This window comes from Bubalus bubalis, chromosome 3 (genome assembly GCF_019923935.1).
Source record: "Bubalus bubalis isolate 160015118507 breed Murrah chromosome 3, NDDB_SH_1, whole genome shotgun sequence".
NCBI classification, from domain to species: domain Eukaryota; kingdom Metazoa; phylum Chordata; class Mammalia; order Artiodactyla; family Bovidae; genus Bubalus; species Bubalus bubalis.
Window position 1 is genome coordinate 152822103 of NC_059159.1, and position 26252 is coordinate 152848354.

At 41.2% G+C, this 26252-nt stretch overlaps 1 protein-coding gene and 1 long non-coding RNA gene across 6 annotated transcripts in view; one reads left to right on the forward strand and one right to left on the reverse strand.

The window, feature by feature from the left end:
* Positions 1-1342: 1342 nt before the first annotated feature.
* Positions 1343-10680, reverse strand: LOC102401443. Of its 3 annotated transcripts, XR_003108310.2 has the most exons (5): positions 10544-10680; positions 9970-10098; positions 7943-8081; positions 3404-3501; positions 1343-1749 (listed from the first exon to the last, which is right to left on the reverse strand). It is a non-coding gene; the product is annotated as an uncharacterized LOC102401443 (long non-coding RNA). The 3 variants fall into 3 exon arrangements; XR_003108311.2 differs by lacking the exons at positions 1343-1749; positions 3404-3501 and having other exon boundaries at positions 7696-8081; XR_006550110.2 differs by lacking the exons at positions 1343-1749; positions 3404-3501; positions 10544-10680 and adding an exon at positions 10317-10537 and having other exon boundaries at positions 7696-8081.
* RNF20 (ring finger protein 20) overlaps positions 10649-26252 on the forward strand; it is a 28659-nt gene continuing 13055 nt past the window's right edge. The window contains exons 1-9 of one of the 3 annotated variants that reach the window (XM_044940350.2): positions 10649-10786; positions 11861-12015; positions 17643-17810; positions 17930-18077; positions 18230-18412; positions 22905-23023; positions 25010-25156; positions 25336-25413; positions 25837-25956. In XM_044940350.2, the coding sequence (XP_044796285.1) occupies positions 11887-12015; positions 17643-17810; positions 17930-18077; positions 18230-18412; positions 22905-23023; positions 25010-25156; positions 25336-25413; positions 25837-25956 (1092 nt within the window). In that variant the 5' untranslated portion in view covers positions 10649-10786; positions 11861-11886. Of the gene's footprint in view, positions 10787-10948; positions 11134-11860; positions 12016-14856; positions 14932-17642; positions 17811-17929; positions 18078-18229; positions 18413-22904; positions 23024-25009; positions 25157-25335; positions 25414-25836; positions 25957-26252 lie in introns of those variants that run through there. The other 2 variants (XM_025282154.3, XM_044940351.2) reach the window with 2 other exon arrangements.

Genomic DNA, 26252 nt, shown 5'->3' on the forward strand with positions numbered 1-26252 from the left:
TTTTTATCACTTCTTTTCAGAACTTGAAGCTCTTATATGGTATCTTCACTTTTAGTTCGACAAACTCTGTTAAAGTAGCCAATTTAAGGGAAAATGCTATGCCATCCCCTTAGCTGATCACCCAGTCCAGACCTTCCCAGTGTCTTTTAATTGGTCAATTTATTCCGTGTCTTTCAATGGAGAATTCAAGTCTTCCCAGTATCTTTCAACTAAGAATTCAGGGTACCTCTTTCCTGAACTGCCTAAAGTTCAAGGAAACACCACTCCTTACAGCAAAGAATTTATCAACCAAGATGAGATGTCCAAGACCCAGGAGAGACATACCCAGTTGCCTGGACTCCTGGTGGAAGTGGATGGGCACAAGGGACCCTTGTTGGTACCAAGGCTTTGGATCCTCATAGAACTCAGCTGAAGGAGAGAAATCAGCTCTGAGTCCCTTCATGGTCACCAAAACTGTCCACTGAAAGAAAAACATACAACATAAAAGTTGTGAATTTCCGTTTTACTCAGGGAACTTACTGAGGATCATAGCCTGGGAAGCAGCCTCTCAGACAGCTCTGAGGAACTGCTCCAAGAAGACAGGGGAGGAGCCAGTAAATATATGAATTTTGGGGCTAGGAAATACATGACATAAAGCACATATCTTCATAATAGATTACTGTTAATCACAAAGAACAGATATCTGAAGTTAATGAATTTAGTGCTTTTTTATGTATGGGAAGATGCAAGAACCTGTGATCTTTGAGATTTCTTCTGAGATATGCATCTTAACTATCTAGGGACCCATTCTAAAATAAGAGAATGCTCCATCCTGTCTTTGCATCTTGATTCCTCTCAGGGTGCACTGTTGTTGGGCAATTACAGTGGACTGTGACATAACCCTTTGTATAAGTGGATCATGAGTGATACCCTTGGTCCTTTTTTTTTGTTCACAGAGGTTTTAGTTCAGTAAGTAAGGCATAACAACTTAATCCATTACTGAAAGGTAAGTGTTATCTACCAGAACTATGCTTGGGAGGAAGAATAGGGAAGGGATGTCATCTGAATTCTCTTCACCATCTCCAAATAAGATCATGTGCCTCTTGCTTTATGAACATCTTCAACAGGAAATAATACCATTATCCTGCAGTAAAGTTCAGTTCAGTTCAGTTGCTCAGTCATGTCCGATTCTTTGCGACCCCATGAAGTGCAGCACGCCAGGCCTCCCTGTCCATCACCAACTCCTGGAGTTCATTCAGACTCACGTCCATCAAGTCAGTGATGCCATCCAGCCATCTCATCCTCTGTTGTCCCCTTCTCCTCCTGCCCCTAATCCCTCCCAGCATCAGAGTCTTTTCCAATGAGTCAACTCTTCGCATGAGGTGGCTAAAGGACTGGAGTTTCAGCTCTAGCATCATTCCTTCCAAAGAAATCCCAGGGCTGATCTCCTTCAGAATGGACTGGTTGGATCTCCTTGCAGTAAAGTTCAAGCAAACTGCGAATGTGAATGAGTTGCTTGTAAGAGGTAACACATCAGCTTAAGTTCACAATAGCCAGTATGTGCATGTGTAGGGTCACAGTGTTTCCTGAGGTTCTGAGGAGGTGGAGAGAGGAGAGTTGGCTGAGAGCACAAATACCATGGAGGTGACAGGAGCAGGAATCCAGCTTTAGAGACTGTACAAGAGCTGGGATGCTGGAGGTAGTCTCAGCTGACTTCACAGCCGTGTAGTAACTGTAACTGAGTGGTCAGTATTGTCAGTCTTATTCTTCCTGAGGTGGAGAAGGAATATCAATAAGGCAAGATTCCAAACATTCACAAGCCCTGGCCATACACTACTACTATGAGGACTTCTTTTAACTTAGTTTGGCCACAATCTTCAAGCTCCAGAAATTCATAACTGAATGTATCCAAATGAATGTAACTAATGTGATTAATATATGTAGTTTGTTAATGAATATTTAAATTGATATCTTATGCCAGTTATATTGATATCAATTCTTCTTTATTGATCTCATAATAATTTAAAAGAGAATAAAAAAGACTAGAAATAAGTAATAATCATGAACAATATAAGACAGTACATATACAATTAAATAAAAAATAGAATTTTTCAAACTGAAGTAATGTACAGACACCCGTCTAAAGGAAAATAAACTTCTCATGGACCATCTAGTCCTTATACAAATTACTTTTATTACAATGTTTGATAAAAATATATCAACCTTGGTATAAATGCATTATGCTTATATAGCTATAAAACCAAAACACACTTACAAACTCAATATAAAGTCAAATAAGCTTCACTTGAACAATATCTGATGTGACATTCGATGCTGTTTTGCTGAAAGGAAGACCCTACCTGCAATGTAAATATTGCATGATACAGATTCTTTGTACTTCAATGATCTGTCTCTTAACTCTCGACTGCTCAATGGAGAAGATGCCTGACTTCTGTCCAAATGGATTCTCCTGAGATGTCTATAAATTCCAAAGGTGGAGGTGAGGGGTTGTGCTTGGAAACCTAACTGTCCCAAATTTATGCTCAGAGGGGTTGAACTGAATAAACAGGCACAATACCCTGGGCTGGGATAATGATTATTGCATTATAAAAAAAAAAATTGGGGAGGGAGGTAAGAACATTTAAGCTCTACTCTTTTAGCACATTTCAGTTATAAATATGGCTCAATTTTTTTTCATGAAAATGAGAGTATACTAGTCATACTCTCATGGTGCTTCATGTTAGCACTATAAATTTAGATACACTTTCCATTGTGAAGCTATACCATTATTTAGCCAGCCATTCTTGATAAGTACCATAAAATAATACATCCAGTCCTGCTTTTTTTCATTCCAGGTTCACAAAGTAGCTTTCTGATTATCTATAGATGCACACACCAGCTACAAGAAGAGAAATTAATAACCAGAGAATGAAAATTATCATCTTATTGAATAGTCAACAAAAGAGCATTCTGGCTAGAATATTACACAGAAGGCTGGAAATGAGTGCTTTCTTTGGTCCTGATCATCTGTAGGGATCCTAAAACTCTAATCAGCTCTGTGTGTGCTCCAGAATAGGAAGTAAGGTGACTTCACCTGCACACTACCTGGGGAGACAGCTTACGTTAAGCAACTGTTCCTTAGCGGCTGTCTCCTTCTTGCATTCCATTTCAAGTTTTAACACTACCTTCATTGTCAGAGTTGGCCGGTTTCAGCAGCAAGAGCCTGGACATGAACTGGAAAGTCTTAATCAAAGGAACAGAGATTTGAACTGGGCCTTAATAGACAGATACAATTTAGATAGGTGACCCAGATGGTGATTAATAAGTGAGGGCCATATAACACAAGCACGTTCAGCTGTAACCTTCTGAAAGACAGTATACAATGTTGATGGCATGGACTGAAAATACACATAATGGGTACTACCTGTGGTAGAAAAAAATACACGAGAGAGGGAATCTTCAGTGTCATCACTCTCTTCAAAACATAGTGAGATAAGAAAAGGGATAAAAGGGGTATACATACTGAAAAGGAAAAAAGACAAGAGTGTTATTTTTTGGCTGCGTGGCTTGTGGGATCTCAGTTCCCTGACCAGGGATTGAACCCAGGCCACAGTAATGAAAGCCCGGAATCCTAACCACTAGGTCACCAAGGTACTCCCAGACAGCTCTTATTTACAGATTATATGATTTTTCTCCATGCAAAAAAAAAGGAATCTAAGAGAACAAGAGAGTTTTATAATACTAAGGCAAAAACAATATATATTTATATACATACAGCTTGTTCTACATAGCAGTTATAAACTGTTGGAAAATATAATTTAGTCTTATTCTTAATACCAACAAAACCTATGTACTATCTAGATATAAACTTAGTAAGTAACAAGAAAGAGATATAAGAAGAAAAACATGAAATTTTACTGAAACATAAAATTAGACTTGAGAAAAGTGAAGAGATATGTACCTGGTTGAGAAGACTAACTACTAGAAAGTAGTCACTTCTTTCTAAATTAGTCTATAAATACAATGTACTATATCAAACTCTCAATTGGATTTTGTTTGTTAAATTTACAGATGGCTCTGATTCCCTGCTCCTGCTATAGATCCCATTTCCAAATACTATCACACTGGGGGACACATGTGAGTTTGAGAAAGGGAGCAGAATTCAGTCCATATCACTGGATTATTAAAGGTTGGGGAATGGGCTCTTCCATTTTTCCCCCTGCAGGAATAAAAAGAGCCATAATTTCAGCGTAAAATAATTTCCTTACAAACCATCATCAAAGGGGTTAAGGGAGTGTCTACCTGCTAGGCGTAGGACCACTTTTCAGCAAGACTCCTCCCTTTCTTTTGTAGAAGTCAAGTGGGAGCCCCAGATCTGTGTCTCTTGGTAAGTTGCTTCAGTCATGTCTGACCCTTTGCGACCCTATAGACTATAGCCCACGAGGTTCCTCTGTCCATGGGGGTTCTCCAGGCAAGAATACTGGAGTGGTTGCTATGTCCTTAGTGAGACTCGACAGTGACATTTTTTCAGCTCTCACAGCTCGAGGTCCTCCAGCACTGATTACCCTTACCCTTTGTTCAACTAATGGACACTGTGTGGTGTGCTGCCAACGTTTCCCCTCCCCTATCAGAACCGAAGAACTCATTTTCCCCAGCTGCTGGCAGTGCTGGACCTCGACAGTAGTGAGTTCAGTTCCCTTCCAGAGACTGCACTTGGCTGAAGGAAGCCAAACCTGGTTCAAGCTCCTGCCCTCTTCCCCAGTATCCATATCCAATGACTGACTGATGCAGGGGTAGAAAAGCCTGGCCCCCTTGACTCAATTCAGGGCCACTCTGAAAGACTTTCCCAGTTCTAGAGCTACCCATCATATTAGTGGAGGACTTTGGAGTGACAGCAACACAGTCCAACTTCTTCTTCTCCCTCATCCTGCTTTCTTTACTTCCCTTAGGTACTAAACCTCTTACACACAAATCTCCATCTCAGATTCTATTTTCTGAGGACTTCAATAAGGAGCAATCTCTTATTCATAGTTGGCTTTGCCTGTGCCCTTTATGTATCCTTGCTTCACTTCTCTGCATTCTTTGAAACTCTAAGTATCTTCTGGAATTCCAGATCAATCAGCAAAAAATCTTTATACGAAGGCTGAGACAGACAATTTTCTTTCAGTCCCTTGGATGTTAGAAGAATTATATCTAGTTTACTTTTATGGGGAAGGGTCTCTAATAGGCACTCAACCTGGATAGTTCCTGGGCTTTGTCTCCTATCCTCCTTGTCCTCTAAGGCCATGAAAATCTACGTTCATATTCACCCAGTTTGACAAACACCATGCTACTGGAAATGAAAATTCCAAATCTTGCCTTTGTAATTATGTTCCACACCCTCATTCTGATGCCTAATGCAAGCATTTCAGTCATGCTGTTCTTTCTTCTTGAAGGTCAGGTGGATTGCTAGGTACCTAGTAGTAGCGATAGGAAACAGTGGACCTACCAAGTGAGAAGTAAAGCACTTCCTAGGAGTGCTTCCAACTTTCCAAAATCTCATTTTCTAATGAGGGAGTCATGACAAGGACCAATGTATAATGAAATCAAAATGATAAAACTATTCATAATCTAACCATAGAATGCCACACAGTATAAAAAGACAATTTTTCTGGCTGTAACATAGAACATAACTTGTCAGAAGTGGAGCTTTTCTGACAACCTGTGACCACATATCAGCTCTTATGCTTCCATAGACCCTGCTGGGACTCCCTATCCTCACTCTCTGAGGGTGAGAGGCCTGACTTTGCCTCCCTGGATTGAGCCAAGATCATGGTCCCCAGAATTCACAAAGAGGGCTAGGCCTGGTGTGGCATAGTGGGCCAGGTGATCTGGAGAGGAGGAGGCAGAGTGTGGAGAAAGAGATGGCTGCAGTCATGCTGAATGATGATAAGCTAGGGGAGGGAGAGGACAAGAGAGGGCTGGCTTCTGAAGAACTCTCTCAGGCAGAACTGGATATCATCACTTAAAGCAGTGGTCCTCAAACATGCTCAGAGGCGGGGCATAATCTAAAAAGTAAGAACTTGCATTTTTAGAGAGCTTTCCCCCAAAGATTCTAAGATTTCACCAAGTATAAAGCAGATACCATGGAATCTGTGTTTCTGTTTAACAAGTGATGTCATGCTGGATAGAATACAACTGGTCTAAAAATAGGATAAATAAGGAACTTCTAGAATCAATGGCACCCCACTCCAGTACTCTTGCCTGGAAAATCCCATGGACGGAGGAGCCTGGTGGGCTTGAGTCCATGGGGTCGCTAAGAGTCAGACATGACTGAGTGACTTCACTTTCACGCATTGGAGAAGGAAATGGCAACCCACTCCAGTGTTCTTGCCTGGAGAATCCCAGGGACAGGGTAGCCTGGTGGGCTGCCACCTATGGGGTAGCACAGAGTCGGACATGACTGAAGTGACTTAGCAGCAGCAGAATCATGTTTAGCACACAAATAACCCCATCGAGAGTACACGGAATACTGAAATGCATGGAGATATAACAAAAATCTTACAGCAGAACATCTGCAGCAAGCACAGACAAGGTGGTAAACAAAAACCCAAAATATCTTAATTTTATCCTCTATGAAAGCATTAAGCCTCTGCTACTTAGTTGTTCAGGTTTTTAAGAGTTAAAGTGAAGTTGCTCAGTCGTGTCTGACTCTTTTGCGACCCCATGGACTGTAGCCTATCAGGCTAATCCGTCCATGAGATTTTCCAGGCAAGACTGATGGAATGGATTGCCATTTCCTTCTCCAGGGGATCTTCCTGACCCAGGAATCAAACCTGGGTCTCCTGCATTGCAGGCAGACGCTTTACCGTCTGAGCCACCAGGCCAAAGAGTTAATATTGTACTCTTCAAGCAAAGCTTTACAATATTAACTCTTCGGCCATATCTTAACTCTTAAAAACCTGAACAACTAAGTAGCAGAGGCTTAATACTTTCACAGAGGATAAAAAGCTTTGGCCTTCCCTGGTGGCTCAGACGGTAAAGCATCTGCCCACAATGTGGAAGACCCGGGTTTGATCCCTGGGTCGGAAAGATCTCCTGGAGAAGGAAATGGCAACCCACTCCAGTATTCTTGCCTGGAAAATCCCATGGACAGAGGAGCTTGGTTGGCTACTGTCCATGGGGTCACAAAGAAAGAGTCAGAGGCGACTTCACGATCACCAAGCAAAGCTTTTGAAGAACTGGAGGTGAAAAGCACGTTGCCTGCTGCCACCTGGTGGCAGAACCATATATTTAACCAAGACTGGCAACAAGTCTGAAGAAGGGTCTTTGGAGAAATAGCCATTAAGTAACTTGGAAAAAAATCACTTGAAATCTTTATGACTCTGCTCCTTTTTAAAAAGGATTATTACTTAAATTATAATGTTGATACAAGCAATCAAATACAAGAACTTTCAAAGGTATAAAATAGTAAATGTCCTTGTGCACGCTAAGTTGGCTTCAGTCGTGCCTGATTCTTTGCGACCCTATGGACTGTAGCCTGCCAGGCTCCTCTGTCCATGGGATTCTCCAAGCAAGAATAATGGAGTGGGTAGCCATTCCCTGCTCCAAGGGACCTTCCCGACCCAGGGATCGAACCCTGGTCTCCTGCACTGCAGGCAGATTCTTTGCCATGTGAGCCACCAAGGAAGATTCCACCCAAAAAAATATTCTTATAGCCCAGCAAACATTCTGCCATTTAGTAGTGAGGACCAAACTTATTTTTCCAGGATTATTCTTTTTTTCTCTTGATTACGATTGTGGGCTGGTAGCTTGTGAACATGTGATAGCTGATCAGAAACTGGAAACATGGTCAATGAAAGAGGTCTTGGCCATCTTCCCTTTCATCTATTCCATTTTCTCTAGGGTGAAGCCACCTCTTTGAATCAGAACAGGCTTTTGAGAAGGTGTCATGACTGGAGCTCTTGGGAGAAACAGATCTCACCAGTAGCTGGAAAATCTGGTTATCTACATGGTGAGAATTAAAATGTTCTATAAAGGTCTGCTGTCTTCTCAATATCTTCTCCAGCACTCTGAAGTGTGGGTGGAATAGGGGTGTCTTGAATTGACCTGGCACCATTTCCCTGTTAAAAAAAAAAAAAAAATGAGAGGCCCAAAATGGAGTCACTTGTGCTAAAAGGAAGACTTAATACCTGACCTTATGGCAGTCACAATCCTCTCCAAGAAGGTAATCCTAACTGGTCAGTGTGAAATTTTCTGGTCAGCACCAATGAGGTAAACCTTTCCATCCTTGAAAGGAAGATGAAGTAAACTGGCACACAGATCCCCTCATCCACTATGGACAGGCTAGCTAAATTTGAAATAATCTTTGTCTTTGACTTCCTGATCTTACCTTTAAAAATCTCTCCCTTTCTATAGCCTTTTGGAGCTCCCCTCTACTTGCTAAACAGGATGCTGCCCAATTCATGAATTATACAATAAAGCTAATTAGATATTTTAACGTTTACTCAGGTGGAGCAACATTCCTGAGATTCTTTTAGTCTTCCCATCTCTGTGTTGATTTCATTATCAAGCCAGGTAACAAGAAGGCTCCAACAGTTTCAGGCCTCAGAAGAAATTCAGAAGATAAGGAAACTGCTTCAGTCCTATTATTCCAAGCTATTCAGCCCGATTAAACTATCCACTGTTAAGAGCAGAACTTTGGGTTTGAGAATGGGACTTACTATTTGAATTAAGACAATCCTTGAAGAGGGAAGTGAAGTCAGCTTCCTTCAAGACATAGGGAATGAAGGGGTCTAAGTGGATATAAATAATCATATGAATAAAATTCTGGTTGTGTTCTATTCAGGTGAGAGAGGGGAAGTGGATGCTGAGTAGGCAACCAACAACATTCTCCTAGACCAGGAATTGATTTAGCACAAAACAACACACATTGACAACACTCAAATGAAATTCAACTAGTGTCAGGCAATCAATTACCAATAGTGGGGATCACCGAAAACAGGAATAAAATAACCACTCAGCTCTAGGCAATGTGGCCATGCAAAAATATAAACCTAGTGTTGCCAGACCTTCAACATTTTCAAGAGAAGTTGGTAATCTATCTATCTATGTATTTTTTGGCCATGCCATGTGACATATGGAATCTTAGTCCCCTGATTAGGGATTGAATGCCATATAGCCTGCATTGGAAGCGTGGAGTCTTAACCACCGCACCGCCAGCAAAGTCCTAAAATATCTTAAAAGGCAGTCAATAGTGTCCAAAATAAACAAACCATACTTGTAGGCCAAGTACAGCCTGTGACCTTCAACTTTACAAACTTTGGGCTAGAATCACTGCATGCCATTCAGTGGTTCTGTGCATGCAAGATTTGCCAAGAGCAAAGAAGTCAAAGGAGGGAGGTCAGAGAGAGTCATTTCATACAATGCTTTCCCTGACAGGTCCCTGAACATGGTTCTCAGGCTTCTGCTTCACCCAAAGAGTTCATTTGGAACCAGCTGCCTCTTTACCACTGGGCAAGTGTTCTAAATATCAGGAAATATGAACGCTTGTTTCCCACTGTTTACATTCTGACTTTACTGGGTAGTTTTTCATACCTCTGTGAGGCATACAGCTTTTCATCAATAAATTAGATTACCTTCCTATCATTAAAACACATTCAGTTTAATTGAGTGGAAAATAGCAGTTTGTTATTAACTAAAAAAAAAAAAAAAATCAATGCTTAATTAGCTTAAAATAGACGAGTGTTCAGATCGGAAACAACTTATTGATTTATGTTTATTTATTCCCTGGTCAATTTATTGTTGAAAAGATACACAAAGGTAGTAACTGTCAATCCCGTTTGCACATTAGAATCTAGTGGGGGTGGGGGAGGGTTGGGGAAATGCTTTTTTATAAAATGTGGATGCCCAGGCCCTACACAAGAGGGACCAAAACTCCCCAAGTGATTTTAATGTGTAGACAGAGCTGTCATACATTTCCCTGTAATAGTTACAACCTTCTAAACTTACCGAATCTCTTGGGTTTTCTCCAGAACCTTTTATTTCAGCAAGAAGGGGCTCACAGTAATATTTTCCCGAGATGTCTGAAAGTTAGTCCTTTCCCCTGGGGATTGACGGCGCCATCAGCCAATCGCCAGTCTGAGGAGAACCAATAATAGGTAACAGAACAATAGGCACTGTTTAGGTAGGTACTCAGTTAAAAAACAATAGGTACTCAGTTAAAAAAAAAGGGTGGGGGGGAGTGCTTAAGGGCTTCCCTGGTGGCTTAGCTGGTAAAGAATCCGCCTGCAATGCGGGAAGCTTGGGTTCGATCCCTGGGTTGGGACGATCCCCTGGAGAAGGGAACGGCTACCCACTCCAGTATTTTGGCCTGGAGAATTCCATGGACTGTATAGTTCATGGGGTCGCAAAGGGTCGGTCACGACTGAGCGATTTTCACTTTTCACAGTAAAAAAAAAAAAAAACAAGTAGCGCAGTAGCAATGGTTAACAAACGGGAAAAAATCTGGGACGTTTCCTCTGACGTCAGCGAGGCCTCTACTTAGCGGCCGCCGGGCGCCGAAGAGCTGCTAGACAGTGCTTACTTCCGGAAGCGGGGCGCCCTCGATGCGCGTCACCTCCGCCCGATTGAGTCTTGTCCTTCACGCTGCCAGATTGAAGCGACTTCCTCTTTTCTTTCCCTTCTTCCTCCCCTTGGCCCCGCCTCCCGGAAGCTTCGCTGGGTCTTCACTTGTGGGTTAGGGGTGAGAGGTGGGAGGGCTACTCGGACCTTGGTGAATAACTGCCCCGAGTTCCACTCCCGGGCGGCGCAAGTTTGAAGAACTCAGGTCAGATCTCGGGCAAGGGCGGGACGGGACTCAGCGGGCAACGGGAATCCCCACCCTCTTCCGCTCCAAGGCCTCCCTCTCCCGGGCCTGTAATTGGCCTCTCCGAAGGCTGGGGTCCTTGGCTCCTCTGGAGTCGGATTGAGGCCATTGTCTTCCTCCTCTCTCTCCAGGCGAGGTCCCACTCTGGTCGCTGCCACCGATACCCTTCTCCTGTAGCTTCAGTTGGAAGCAGAGTTGTGTGTCGTCTCGGTGATGGCAGGGCTGATACCTTCAGTAGCAAAGTGCTTTAGCATCTATTCCACTTCTTTTGAGCTCCGAAACCCTGGGAAGCGAGTAGAGCAGAGAGAGTATGTGGTCACTTGCATTGTGCATATCAAGAATTCCTTTCCAAGACAGCACGGCTCTCTAAGAGTTAGTACTGGGATTCACACCCAGATCTAGCTCCTCTAGGGTGACACAAATTCGTGGGGGAGAGCGTTTAGAAATAAGGAAACTGCAAATATAAAAAGGAGAGTTAGCATTTCTGAGTGCATGCTTCGTGTTCGGCCTTATGCTAAAGTCTTTCTGTACTTATTCATTCCTTATGAGGACCATAGGAAGCATATACTGTTGTTATTTCTGCTTTGGGAAATTGAGGCTCAGAGATGATATATGGCTTGTTCAGTATTAATAATTAAGTAGACATCTCCCAGGTCTCTTCCAGCTCTCTGATTCTCCCAACACTAAAGAATTAATTGATTTTCTATATTTCTAAATCAAACTATATTTTCAGCTGTTGGCATTTCAGGAAATGAGATGCCTGAAAATTTTCTAAGTCTCTTCATCCTTTGCCCATTATCTTGTATTTTAGTAGCATCCTATTTAGAACTTTGTAGTTCTGTAAATTCAGCTGCGACTGTTACTTCACAATTTACTTTTCTTTTTCCAAGAGGAACTTGAGGATCATGTTGCTAAGTGTGGAATTAATGGACCCGGGTTAAAGGACTGACAGGAAAAGTTGCTAGTTTTTACATCATAGATGGACTCGAGTTGCTCTCCTTGCCTATCTTACCTAAGATTTTTTTTTGTCTCCAGGAAAACAGCTATCATCTTGTGCCAAGATGTCAGGAATTGGAAATAAAAGAGCAGCTGCAGAGCCTGGCACATCTGTGCCCCCAGAGAAGAAGACAGCTGTTGAAGATTCAGGGACCACGGTGGAAACAATTAAACTTGGGGGTGTCTCTTCAACGGTATGTGGAAATAATGCTATGAGAGTGTGCTTTTCTTCTGTCAGTTGCAACCTAGAAGTAATAATTATGGAGTAATTTTGGAGTAAGGGAAATTGATTTGAAAAGAAGAGGGAGATAAAACAGCCAAAAGTAGATGAAATGATGTGTTGCTCATTTCTGAAAAAGAAATATAATGACATTTGATCTTTGTTTTTAAAGGTATATTCATATTCTTTGAAGAGTCTGGTGCCAGATTCAGCATTGATTGTAGTTATTTAGCTGTGGGAAGCTATACACTGATTTTTCATTCATTGGAAACTAAGGGACCAGGTACTAAGAGGCAGTGTAGCAAAATCAATCACTGAGAGAATGCCTTCTTATTTCCTTGTCTGTAAAATGTAATCATAGTACCTACCTCGTTGGCGTTTTGAGAGGAGGAAATGAAAGGGTTCTTGTTAAGGAACATTACTTTTTAACATGGTAAGTACTCAGTATATGTTATCTATTAATAGTTTTTATTGGGCTAGATATTGTGTCTATAATGTTGAGTAAAATAGATATCATCCTTATTGTTATGGAATTGTTAATTTTTTTAGACAATTATACACCAAAAACTTATAGTAATGTTATATGTCCATTAGACACCATAAACTCACTATAATAGGTAAGGAGTCTGTATTTTGGAACTTAACCATAGGGATATGGTGTAAAAATGCTTTACATTTAAATAGCCTACAAAACCATATCTACTTTTTGAAATTGAGGATCAGAGAGTAATAGGAACACTCAGAGTAAATTGTTGATGAAGTATAATTTCTGGGTTTGCTGTCTGGGATTCATCAGCCTCCTGTTGCCAGCAGGTGATTTTGTCTTGGCACTCTCTCACATCATGCATCCCAGGGACATTTTTTCATTCAAAAACATAAGTATTTGTTGAGCATCTGGTATTTGCCAGACACTGTGCTTTACACTAAGGACAGCTCCTGGACTTCAGTTTGTAGGCTGGCACTGAGAAAAGAATAGACTGTTATGATAGAGTGGGAAATGAGCTCTTCCTGGAGATAACTACATATGCTAAGGGATGCACAAAACTGGGATGCATGCGTCCCAGTTTGGACTTTATCCAGAAGGCAGTAAGGACCCATTGGAAAGTTTTAAGCAGGGAAGTAAACATGCTCTGACTTAGGTTTTAAGAAAAGACCATAAGGGAGCTAGGTTTATAAGCAGGAGTTCAGTTAACAGAATTGTCCCCTCATTCCTTGTCCCTCTTCTCCCTCCCATTCTTCCTCTCTAAGGGTGGGGAGCTGGGACACACATCCACTGATTCCTGCCCCAGCTGGTTGACAGTTGCCCTTGAAGGCAATAACTTTTCTTCTGCACTTCAAGGTTTCTGTTGTAAACCAGCTGAGATTGTGGAACAAAAAACTTTGAGATTGCAGGTATGCTTCAAGTATCAAGTAAGGAACACTGGTGGTGTGACTGGAGCTGTCCACCAGAGCTGTGCTGAAGTCTGGCATGGAATGAAAAAGTGTCTGCTCTATGTAGAAGACTGTTGCAATAATCTTGATGAAGGATCATGGTGGCTCAGGCCATTGTGAAGATAGTGTCAACAAGATTTGTTCGTGGATTGGATGAAGGGTATGAAACAAAGGAGGCAAGATGAGCCCAGGATTTTAGAAGTATGGAGTTTTCACAAGCTGAGCTAGGGAGGTATATGAAAGGAGCAGATTTTGGGAAGCTGTTGGGGGGAATCATAAGTTTGATACTGGACTATAAGTCTGAGGTATTTATTAGACCTATGAGTGGACAGGTAGTTGGATGAGGTGATCTGCAGTCTGTGGAGAGGTCTCGGCTAAAGCTGAACATTCCTCAAGCATTGTAAATGGAATTTAAATCCATGAGACAGGTAGTTGGATGAGGTGATCGGCAGTCTGTGGAGAGGTCTTGGCTAAAGCTGAACATTTCTGAAGCATTGTAGATGGAATTTAAATCCATGAGATTATAGGCTCTCCTGTAAGGAACAAGCATAGATAAAGAGGTCTGAGAACAGGGCCCTGGAGCAGCAACACTTCATGTCAAGGAGATGAGACGAGGCTGACCGAAGAGGGGCCACTGAGGTAGGAGAACAAGAGAGGGTGGGATCCCAGAGGCCAAAGGAGGAAAGAGTTTCAAGAAGGAGTTGATCAGGGGCTCCTGATGGGTTGAGAAAGGGGTGGACTGAGACTTTAGATTTAATAATAGAAATTGCACTGGAGACTCAACAAGAACTGCATTGGTGGAGTGGTGGCAACGGCAGCCTGATTACAGTGAGCTTAAGAGAATGTGTGAGGAGAAGAATTAGGGGAAAGAGGTAGAGATGTTGCTTTGGAGGAGTGTTGATGTAAAGTAGAACCAAGAAAATGGGGCCTCAGCCCAAGGGAAATTGGGGGTTGAGGGAAGTTTTTGTTTTTTGTGTTTTTAAAGTAGGAGATATTATGGCATTTTTATTTATTGGTGAAATGATTTGATAGGATAAATTTGATCCTGGAGGAGAGCATGGCTGCCCATTCTAGTATTCCTGCCTGGAGAATCTTCATGGACAGAGGAGTCTTGTGGGCTACAGTCCATGGGGTCACAAAGAGTCGAACACAACCGAGCGACTAAGCATAAACTTGATGATGTAGGAGAAAGAGAAAGCAGTTACTGGTTCTGTTCTCTCTCTTGAACAGAAGAGAGAATGTAATATAATGCACAAGGTGGGGATGGCACCTTAACTAGGAGAGGAACACAAGGGATGTGGGTTCAAATATAAGTAGGTCAGTAGTTGGGCTTGTGGGTAATAGATGTGGACATGCTTTTCTGATTGCTTCTATTTTTTTTCAGTGAAATCAGAAGCAAGACTCATCTGAGAGTGAGGATGGGGGAGAAAGTTTTGGAGGTGTGAAGAGACAGGAGAAGGTACGAAGTAGTCATCTTGAAGAGAGTATGGACTAGAGAGATGGGGTAGAGTTGCTGGACAGCACTGAGAACCCACTTGAGTTTAAACTGAGGCCAGTCAGCATGGTGCTTTATTTATTTATTTATTTATTTTGTTAGTCACATTCAGCTTCACGGATATAGGTGGAGAATTGGACGTTACCAAGGTTGGGGTTTTTAGTAGGCACATATAGAGTCAGGGAGGAGAAGGTTATAAAACAGTGTGACCAGTCATGGAATTTAAGTTTGATTAAGAAGGAAGCAGGAGAAGGCAATGGCACCCCACTCCAGTACTCTTGCCTGGAAACTCCCATGGACGGAGGAGCCTGGTAGGCTGTAGTCCATGGGGTCTCGAAGAGTCGGACATGACTGAGCGACTTCACTTTTTTCACTTTCATGCATTGGAGAAGAAAATAGCAACCTGCTCCAGTGTTCTTGCCTGGAGAATCCCAGGGACGGTGGAGCCTGGTGGGCTGCCATTTCTGGGGTTGCACAGAGTTGGACACGACTGAAGCAACTTAGCAGTAGCAGCAAGAAGGAAGCAAGGAAGTAAGAGGAGTGAGGGACGTAGGTTTAGGATGAAGGTATAGGACCATTGGAGTGTAGATCCTGGAGTTGCTGAAGAATGAATGGAGTCAGAAACCTAGAGAGAATGAGCTGCAAAATTGTGGAGAATGAGGTGTTGGAAATTGAGTTTATAGAGAACATCCAAGTATAGCTAAGTTTAAGACTAAGACTAACTGGGAGTTTGGTGGCCGGGGGAGCTAAAGGACAAGATCATTGGAGGAGGGGAGGTCAGGGTACAGGATCTGAGATGCAAGAAAGATCATCTGTATGGGAAATGAAATTAGTAAGAAGTACAACATGAGTAGTATTGGAGAGAGTGATGACATGCCAGGTGCTAAATCTTCAGGAAATGTGGAGAAGTGACATGGGCATTTGTAGATGAGTGCAGCAAGGCAGGGTGGTGGGTGGTCCAGACCAGTGGCATGATCTGCAAAGCTAGGAGGTTTTAGGGAGCAAATAGACAGTGGCTTAGAAGTGGCAGTGGAAAATAAGGAGGACACCTGCCTGTCTCCAGGCCCAGGGCTTCAAAGGGTGTGGGAGAGAAACAGCTACCACTGGAGAAGCCTGTAGGGAAACAGTGTTCTCATCCAGGTTTCAGGTGGAGTAAGAAGGGGAAGGTGATACTCAGAAAAGTTAAAGATGTCATTTATTAATAGTATTCATAAGCTGGTACAGTTGGGAAACTGTTGACTATTTTGGTGTATCAAGAATGTTTAATCAAATAGAAGAGAGAAAATTAAAGGGAAATAAGAAATTGGTGCTCTAATAAATGGTTCTTACTTTAAAATAGTCATTAATTTCTAGGTAAAGTAAAAGTGTAATCCTTTCAACACGCTGTTTCTTTGCCTGAGGTTCCTCCCTACTCGCTACCCCCCACCCCCCACCAGCTTCTCCTCAGAAAGAGGTTAAAGGTACTGAGAGGGGTACACTGTTATTGATGGAGTAACATTTTTGCAGAAACAAAAGAGGACGTGATCCTGAGCACAAGTTGAGGTTTTAGAGTATGGGCATAGGTTGGCAAACTGTGTGAATGGATCTAGGAGATGGGGACTTGAAGAACTTTCCATCTGATGGCTTCTATTTTCTCTTTAAAATAGGAAGCAAAGTCACCTGCTTAGTGTGATTTGAGAGCAGATAGGGTTTTGTAGTTTGACTCTGCTTTGATGTAGAATAGGAGCTAGTTCACTTGTTAAAGAAAGAAACATTTTTGGACAAATGATGAAATCTGTTCAGGTTAGAACTCACTTTATAAAGGTGCAAGTCTCCTTAGTTTAATGACCTCATCTAGAAGTCTCATCATACTGGGTGTAGGAATGGAGGAGTCCAATAGGTGGATTGATTCAGACTAGGGTTTGTGTGCAGAAATAGAATAGAAAGATTAAAGGTCGAGAACTTGAGGAGCCCAGTAAGTTGGAGTGTGAAGGAATATACAATAGGATATAGTCAAGGTATGGAAGATAGTGGAGACAGAGGAGAAAGGAGAAAACTCAATATTTTGGAGATCCAGATGAAGACTAATATATTAGGATAAGGTCATGAGATATCCGGAAGGATATCAGGGAATGGAAGATTCAGGGAATGGGAAGTTGGAATTTAAGATTTCAGATGTGGCACAGTTCCAGATATGACAGAAATCTAGGCTATGGCTTTTGAAATGTCTGGCACAGTGATGGAGGTAATCATTGAAGTTAAGGAATTCAAAATGCTAACAGTATAGATGCTAGAGGATTAGATGGCTCATGCGCTTGTGTACATGTCCAAATGTATATTGAAGTCACTAGATGTATTGACAGGGACTGGGATACAGAAGAACTTGGTTAACAAAGTCTTGAACGAATGAAGAGCAGTCCTTAGGAGACAGATGACTGATTGGGGTAGAGGGTGATCTGGCTGGATGGTGCAGCCTCCCAGTAGCAGTGTTTTGTATGTGTACATGTGACTAGAACAGTGAGCTGAGGTCAAGATTCTAGTGTATTTGTGTATGTCATTTTTTCCTCCAGTCATAACAGACATACATTTATTTCTTCTGCTGTTACTTCTTATCCACTTATTAGCCCTTGTTGAGTTTAACAGCTGATATGTTTAATTTCTTTATGGAGATTAATAAGATTGGTTTCCTGGGGCAGGAGGAGTTAGACATTCGAACACTGCAAACCAAAAATCGCAAACTGGCAGAAATGCTGGATCAACGGCAAGCCATCGAAGATGAACTCCGTGAACACATTGAAAAACTGGAACGAAGACAGGCCACTGATGATGCCTCACTATTGATTGTCAACCGGTACTGGAGTCAGGTAGTAGCTTGTTAATTTACTCAGGTTTTGGTTTGAGCATTGTAGTTCTCTGTAGCCTTCTCTTTATTTCCAAAGTTGCTTCCTTCTGTATCTTCATAACTGTACCTCCTCTGCTCTAGTTTGATGAAAACATCCGTATCATCCTTAAGCGTTATGATCTGGAGCAAGGTTTGGGAGACCTACTCACAGAGAGAAAAGCCCTTGTTGTGCCTGAGCCAGAACCAGACTCTGACAGCAATCAAGAACGGAAAGATGACCGAGAGAGAGGTGGGTGTTCGTGACAAGTTTACCGCTGCATGCATTCTGGGTGTTTGAAGTAGGGCTTCGCTTTGAGGCCCTCCATCTGAGGGGAAAAAGTAGATTTTGATATTTGCAGTTTTATAATTTTAGGGGCTTCTTTTTTCCCCCTGTGTCCTCAGGGGAAGGGCAAGAGCCAGCTTTCTCTTTCCTTGCTACTTTGGCCAGCAGTTCCAGTGAAGAGATGGAATCTCAGCTGCAGGAGCGTGTGGAGTCCTCCCGCAGAGCAGTGTCCCAGATTGTGACCGTCTATGATAAACTGCAAGAAAAGGTGGAGCTCTTATCACGGAAGCTGAACAGTGGAGGTGAGGCAAAACCTAGGAGACGGGAGCAGAGGGGGAGGAATAGGAACTAACCTTTGTGTGTGAGTTTGTAGTTTTCAAACTTACACATTATTATTATTTTCAAACTTATATCTTTATTTTTTTTAAGATTTTTTATTTTTATTTATTTTTTTTGAATCTGAAAAATATTTTAATAATTTTAAAGGATAAGTTGGGTTTATGAAAGGAATCTGAGAATATTATATACCCGCAGGACATTTTGTCTTGCACAAATACCAAAGTATTAAATGTAATGCTTTTAATATCACTTTTTATGCCAACCTTTTCTTGAAACAGTAGAATTATTAAAAAAAAAATTAGAAGGGCAAAGTTAATGTCCACTTTTAACTGGCTGTGCTTTCTTTTTTTTTTAATTTAAATTTATTTATTTTAATTGGAGGCTAATTACTTTACAATATTGTATTGGTTTTGCCATACATCAACATGAATCCACCACAGGTGTACATGTGTTCCCCTTCCTGAACCCCCCTCCCACCTCCCTCCCCATACCATCCCTCTGGGTCATCCCAGTGCACCAGCCCCAAGCATCCTGTATCCAGCATCAAACCTGGACTGGTGATTCATTTCTTACATGATACTATATGTGTTTCAATGCCATTCTCCCAAATCATCCCACCCTCTCCCTTTCCCACCGAGTCCAAAAGACTGTTCTATACATCTGTGTCTCTTTTGCTGTCTTGCATACAGGGTTATTGTTACCATCTTTCTAAATTCCATATATATGTGTTAGTATACCGGAGAAGGCAATGGCAACCCACTCCACTACTCTTGCCTGGAAAATCCCATGGACGGAGGAGCCTTGTGGGCTGCAGTCCATGGGGTTGCTAGGAGTCGGACATGACTGAGCGACTTCACTTTCACTTTTCACTTTCATGCATCGGAGAAGGAAATGGCAACCCACTCTAGTGTTCTTGCCTGGAGAATCCCAGGGACGGGGAAGCCTGGTGGGCTGCCGTCTCTGGGGTCGCACAGAGTCGGACACGACTAAAGTGACTTAGCAGTAGCAGCAGCAGTGTTAGTATACTGTATTGGTGTTTTACTTTCTGGCTTACTTCATTCTGTATAATAGGCTCCAGTTTCATCCACCTCATTAGAACTGATTCAAATGTATTCTTTTTAATGGCTGAGTAATACTCCATTGTGTATATGTACCACAGCTTCCTTATCCATTCGTCTGCTGATGGACATCTAGGTTGCTTCCATGTCCTGGCTATTATAAACAGTGCTATGATGAACATTGGGGTACACGTGTCTCTTTCAGTTCTGGTTTCCACGGTGTGTATGCCCAGCAGTGGGATTCCTGGGTCATAAGGCAGTTCTATTTCCAGTTTTTTAAGGAATCTCCACACTGTTCTCCATAGTGGCTGTACTAGTTTGCATTCCCACCAACAGTGTAAGAGGGTTCCCTCTTCTCTACACCCTCTCCAGCATTTATTGCCTGTAGACTTTTGGATAGCAGCCATTCTAACTGGCGTGAAATGGTACCTCATAGTGGTTTTGATCTGCATTTCTCTGATAATGAGTGATGTTGAGCATCTTTTCATGTGTTTGTTAGCCATCTGTATGTCTTCTTTGGAGAAATGTCTATTTAGTTCTTTGGCCCATTTTTTGATTGGGTCATTTATTTTTCTGGAATTGAGCTGCAGGAGTTGCTATATCTTTATTTTTAACTAAATGTCTTAAAGTCAGTTTTAATCTGTTCTTGTTTTTTGTTTTTCTGTTATCTCTTGTTATTTTCAAACAAAGTTGGCTCAGGTTTTAGAATTGTTAGACCTCAATGTTTAAAAAGGTAAAATGATACATGAATGGAAAAGTGTCTATTTGAAATAAAACTTCTATTTTATATTACTGTTCAGAGTTAATGCAGAAACTTACATATGTATAGTGTAGTTAAGTACTTGTGTAGCTAGGTTGCATCTTATTAAATGTCCTGACTTCATGCTTTAAATAATAATCATGGTCTAGTTGTAATATTTTAATTTCTCTGATTGTCATTAAGATGTTTAACCTTTCATTTCTGAGAGAGATACTTCAAATATAATGGCAGTTGAATCACTGGCTGGGAAAAACAAGAATTTTCTTACTCTGTAATTTTGTTTTTAAAGATACTTAGGCCAAGTTAATCAATAGAATTAGAAGGAGAGGCATATTAAGGACTTCGTAAAATTTTGTGGTCAAAAGTTTCTTTTGTTTTTCTAATAGTGTGTTTGTGTGTTTCTGTATTTTATTATTTATAACGGATACTTGTTTTAAGATATACAAATCAGAAGTCACAAAAGTCCTCCCATCTTACTTTTCCAGAGATAGCCATTGTAAATAGTATTATTTGTGTCCTCCCAGACTTTTGTGCTTATATATTATATTTACTTTGTGTGTTCCCAGCTATGTCTCTTGGTATACTGCCTTGCCTTACTCTTTGTTTCTCCATTTTCTTGCTCTGTTTCTGGTGTCTAGTTGGAGCTTATATAATGGTGAATGAATGGCTATAAATCTTCCTTGTCATTTAATGTAAACTGAGTTGTGTGTTACTTCTTTCTCCCTTAGCTCTACTTGAATAGTTAGGAGGTATTGTTAAACAATATGCACATGGATATACCATAATACATAATACATATGGTATATCCATGTGCGTATTATATCAGATGGAATGCCATATACAGAGGCTGTCTCATTGATAAACTTGATTTTATAAATGAATATCAAGAAAGGAATGACTGTGTTTAAAAAGGAGCTAAAAAGAGTAGTGCATTAAATGGTACTTTAAAATTATGCCTTTTGATGGCATGCATTTTAAGGTAGAGGTCAAGTTAAAAAGTAAAAACATTCAGTACAAGTTACAAACTGCTAAGCTGCTATTTATAACATGAAAGATGGTTGCCATCGATTAGCTGAATGTTTTAATAGACAAAGATGTGTGAAGTGTGAATTGTATCATCAACTCTAACTTTTGGCAGTTCATTTTTCCCTCATGTTTATTTGGCCCTTGATTCAATAGAATTGCATTTATTAGCTTGTTTATTAAGTCACTAAATGTTTATTGAGCTCTTATTATATTCTGGGCCCTGTTCTCAATATCTTAGGGTATTAAGAGGACTAAAATTCAGCCCCAAGTTCTTACCTTAGGTTTTGAATCAGAATCACTCTTGAGAGTTTTTGGTGCATACTGTTTTTTGGCCCTGCCCATGTGTATTCTTATTTAGTATGTATAGGATAGTCTTAGGTAAGTATCTAATTTTAAAGGTTCTCCAGGTGATGCAGGTAATCTTGGTTGAAAACCGTGAAAACCAGCACATGACTGACCTGTTTTACATTTCTAAGAGTGATGCCAGTTTTACTTCCTGATAACTGTCTCTAGGGTCAGTATATGACCTGAGAGTATCAGGTCAGTATATGACCTGAGAGTATCAGGTCAGTATCACCTGGGAGGATTTCAGCTATAGTATTTATGACTCTAATTTTAAACATACTAATTTGGTATGTTAAGTTCTATAGGTGTACTTCGTTCTTTGTATATTATATAATAACACTATACATTTCAATTCTTGAGCCTCCAGAGTACATCTAGCATAGTATTCCAGAATATGATAAGTAATCCTATGCTCTTGTCTTTATTCTTCATGATTTTATAGATGCCCATTTGAACAGTGAAATTGCTGCTCTCTGCTGTGCCCTTCCCTTCTCTGCCAATAGAGAGAGGCTTCATGTCGCTATTAGTGAATACTAGGAATTTGTGATCGGAGAAGGCGATGGCACTGCACTCCAGTACTCTTGCCTGGAAAATCCCATGGGTGGAAGAGCCTGGTGGGCTGCAGTCCATGGGGTCGCTAAGAGTCGGACACGACTGAGCAACTTCACTTTCACTTTTCACTTTCATGCATTGGAGAAGGAAATGGCAACCCACTCCAGTGTTCTTGCCTGGAGAATCCCAGGGACGGGGGAGCCTGGTGGGCTGCCGTCTATGGGGTCGCACAGAGTCGGACATGACTGAAGCGACTTAGCAGCAGCAGGAATTTGTGATAGCCTTAGAAAACAGAATTTTACTACTATTAAGTCTGAGACTGATTAGAGATACTCTGTCTTGTCTACAAGTCTAAAATGCAGTTTTTGGGGGAGACCGTTCCTTATCTGATTAAAGTTATAGGACACCCTCCATTTTTTTTCACAAGGCATTTTGGTTTCATAGAAAAGGATGGGCGTTAGGTGAGCTTGCCTCTGTCTACCTCTGCAGAAGCACAAGGTTGACTGGTTTTCTTAAGCAAGGGCTTTAGTAAGGACTGAGCCCTCTAAGCAAGCCTGGGTACTTAATCTGTCATGGGAAGATCTTAAAAGCCAGCTGTTTCTTAAAGTTTCCAGGAAAGTGAAGTGAGCTCGCACATGAATGCTTTGGCGGGATAGACAGTTGTAAAATGTGACACCATAGCTGCTAAACTAAAGTACAGTTCTTCTCCCTCAGACAGTCTGATGGTGGAGGAAGCAGTGCAGGAGCTGAATTCCTTCCTTGCACAAGAGAACACGAGGCTGCAAGAACTGACAGACCTCCTTCAGGAGAAGCATTGCACCATGTCTCAGGAGGTACTTGACCAGAAAGGAGGTGGCGGTTTTCAGTAGGCTGTGCCAGGCGTTGACTCAGAGTACTGAGTGCTCTAAAGGTCATCTTACTCTGGAAAGCCTGCTTTGATATTTTGAAGGGCAGGTTAAAGCAACCAACTCTGAGAAATCAAAGCCCGAGGAAAGGTTTAAGAGAAGGAAGGAATCGAATGTTTCTCCTTGACTTTGTTTAAATAGACATTATAGGATTTTAGTTTTTAGGAAGAATTGCCATCATGAAGTTTTGCAAAACAACACACCAAACCCCCAAATATGAAATTAGTCCAAAAGATCACGTACAGTGTTACTGAAGAATGGGTCGGTAGAAATTTAAACAGTAGGAAATACTGCATTTATGACGATCTACGAACTTGAGAAATGTGGGTTTTTAGTCCAAACTTGGACACACATAGGGCCATAAGCAAACTGTGTCAAGATTTGGGTATTTATATAAAATGACTGAGACACAGTCGTAATAAGCCTTGTGCTGAAATTTGACCTACCTTAGTTGGGCCACCCAACTCGTATGCTTATAAGTTAATAGTTACCATGTATTTAGTGCCTGGCACTTAAGTACTTTATGAGTATTATTTCCCATGGTCAAATAACTCTCATCTTATTGCTAAGGAAACATTTTCAGAGAAATTGGTGACTGGTCTGAGGGCATACAGTCAGATTGGAATGTGATTCAGATGTTGGTCTGTTTAACTTTAAAGCCCATGTTCTTCATTATACCCTGTTTCTGAAACTCCACTGCCAAGGTACACGCTGGGCTGGTTGCATGGGAATCATCTGGGAAGTTTAATAATACTTCTCATCAACCTTCAAAGGGGTTATAGTATAGTGGTCCTTATAGAGAAATTGGATTGTAGTAAAAAAAAAAAAAATAGTATAACTTTCATGTTTTAAGGTATAAACTAGGTGCTGCCAAGATGAGAAGGTCTTCCTTTACCAGCCCTTTCCCAAATCTTAGCAATACTAAGCTGGAGAGGCACAGTGCTTTGCTCAGCTGACCTGATGTCCATGATGGCTCTCATGGCTGGCTGTTGATACAGCCTGTCAGCTAAGAACTCTCCTTAGTTGTCCACTGGAGTGTCGCCTCCCCGTTATGGCTGTTTCAGGGTAGTTGGACTTATTGTGTGGCAATTGGCTTCTCCTGAGAGGAAGAGAATTAGTGTTTCAAGAATACCAGGCAGAATCTGCATGGCCTTTCAGACATCTTGAAGTTATGTAGCATCATTTCCACTGGGTCACCAGAGTTGACCCAGATTCAACAAGTGGGGACATTGACCTCAACTGCTGTTGGAGGACCGTCAAAGAATTTTGGGGCCATGATGTGAAAGGTGTGAGTTTGGTGATGAGAGTATTAAACAGCACTAGCTATGTATAGCTCCTAAATAAGCAGAGAACAACATAGATTTTTGTATCTTTATAGCGTCTAATTCTAGATTGCCCTGGGGTCAGCTTGAAAAAGAGAATGGAAGTTTTCCTTTCATTCTCTTTGGTTTATCATTTGTGAGAATGTGGGGAGGGAAGGTTGAGGGTAAAGATAACTGTCTTTTCTAAATAAATCTTTGAATTTTTATCTCCTAAAATATTTGTCTGGTAAAATGAAGGATGTTCTCTTTTACCTCTTAAAAAACACATATTTTCTGATGGGTTTGTGGTTGTATAGGGAAATGGTGTTTCTCAGAGGTAGAAAAATTACTAAATCTTAGGTAGTCTTTTCCTTGTGAGAGTTCTTAGAGACTTCTACAGTTTTCCTGATTGTGACTAATCCAGAACTGTTGAAAGAACCTGTGATTTCAGTTTCATGCTCATATGTTGGAAAGAAAGGGAATTATCTTTTACTTAAATCTATAATGATGCAGTAAATGGCTAATTCTGTGGGATTTGGGATTTAAGGCATTCCTTTTCTAACTTGGTCTTATTTTCGGTATATTTTTCTGAACACCTGTCTTTGGGATGTAGTTTTCCAAGTTGCAGAGTAAAGTGGAGACAGCTGAGTCACGAGTGTCTGTCCTGGAGTCCATGATCGATGACCTGCAGTGGGATATTGACAAAATTCGAAAGCGGGAACAGCGACTTAACCGACACTTAGCAGAAGTCTTAGAACGGGCAAGTGCTGTTTTATTCATAGTTTGAAGACTGGAATCGTTTTAAGGAGTCTACTCAGAAGGGATGGGCTTGGATAATATTAATAGTACTTGAGGACAAACAGGCTCCTTTGAAAGTACTTTGGTTATCAAACTAAAATTCTAGGGTCTCTCACTAAAGAATCTTTGTCTTCTCCATAGGTAAATTCAAAAGGTTATAAAGTGTATGGTGCCGGGAGCAGCCTCTACGGTGGCACAATCACCATCAATGCCCGGAAGGTAAAATCAGCGACGCCCTCAGAATGTGTTTTTTTGACCTGGTGTCAGGTATTGCCTATCTCAGTGGTGAAGAATCCGCCTGCCAATGCAGGAGATGTGGGTTTGATCCCCAGGTAGGGAAGATTTCCTGGAGAAGGAAGTGCAACCCACTCCAGTATTCTTGCTTGGGAAATCCCTTGGACAGAGAAACCTAGCAAGCTATAGTCCAAAGGGGTCGAAAAAGTCAGATACTACTTAGCATCTCAACAACAGCAGCAGCAGCAGGTGTTGTTAGTTAGGTACTTAGGATTGTGTTCACAAGTTCACAAGTAACAGTGTGGGTTTTTTACTAGAAGAGTTTTTTACTAGAAGAGCTTAGGAATGGGAATGATTTAGAAATTCCTTTTCTTTAGTCTCATTTTGCCATTTCCTCCTTTTCTCCAGTTTGAGGAAATGAATGCAGAGCTTGAGGAGAACAAAGAGTTGGCTCAGAACCGTCACTGTGAGCTGGAGAAACTTCGGCAAGACTTCGAGGAGGTCACTTCACAAAATGAAAAACTGAAGGTAGGAGACTCAGCTCTGAGGGGCAGTGAAATAAAACTCTTTGCTGATCACCTCACACTTATGAAGCGTCACATAAAGCATAATTTATGAGGGAAGAGAAAAATAGAAGTTTTGTTGCTGTATCTATCTATTTGGTTATATAGTTACTTAATATTTATACCCTGCCTTGTTCTGAAAAGGATTTAAAGCAGCCTTCAAAGGTACATTGACTAAATCAATGCTCTAATGTAGGACCTATGAGAAAAATGAGGAGTAGGGTAAACTAGGGTGATGATCCAAAATGGATTTTTAAAATG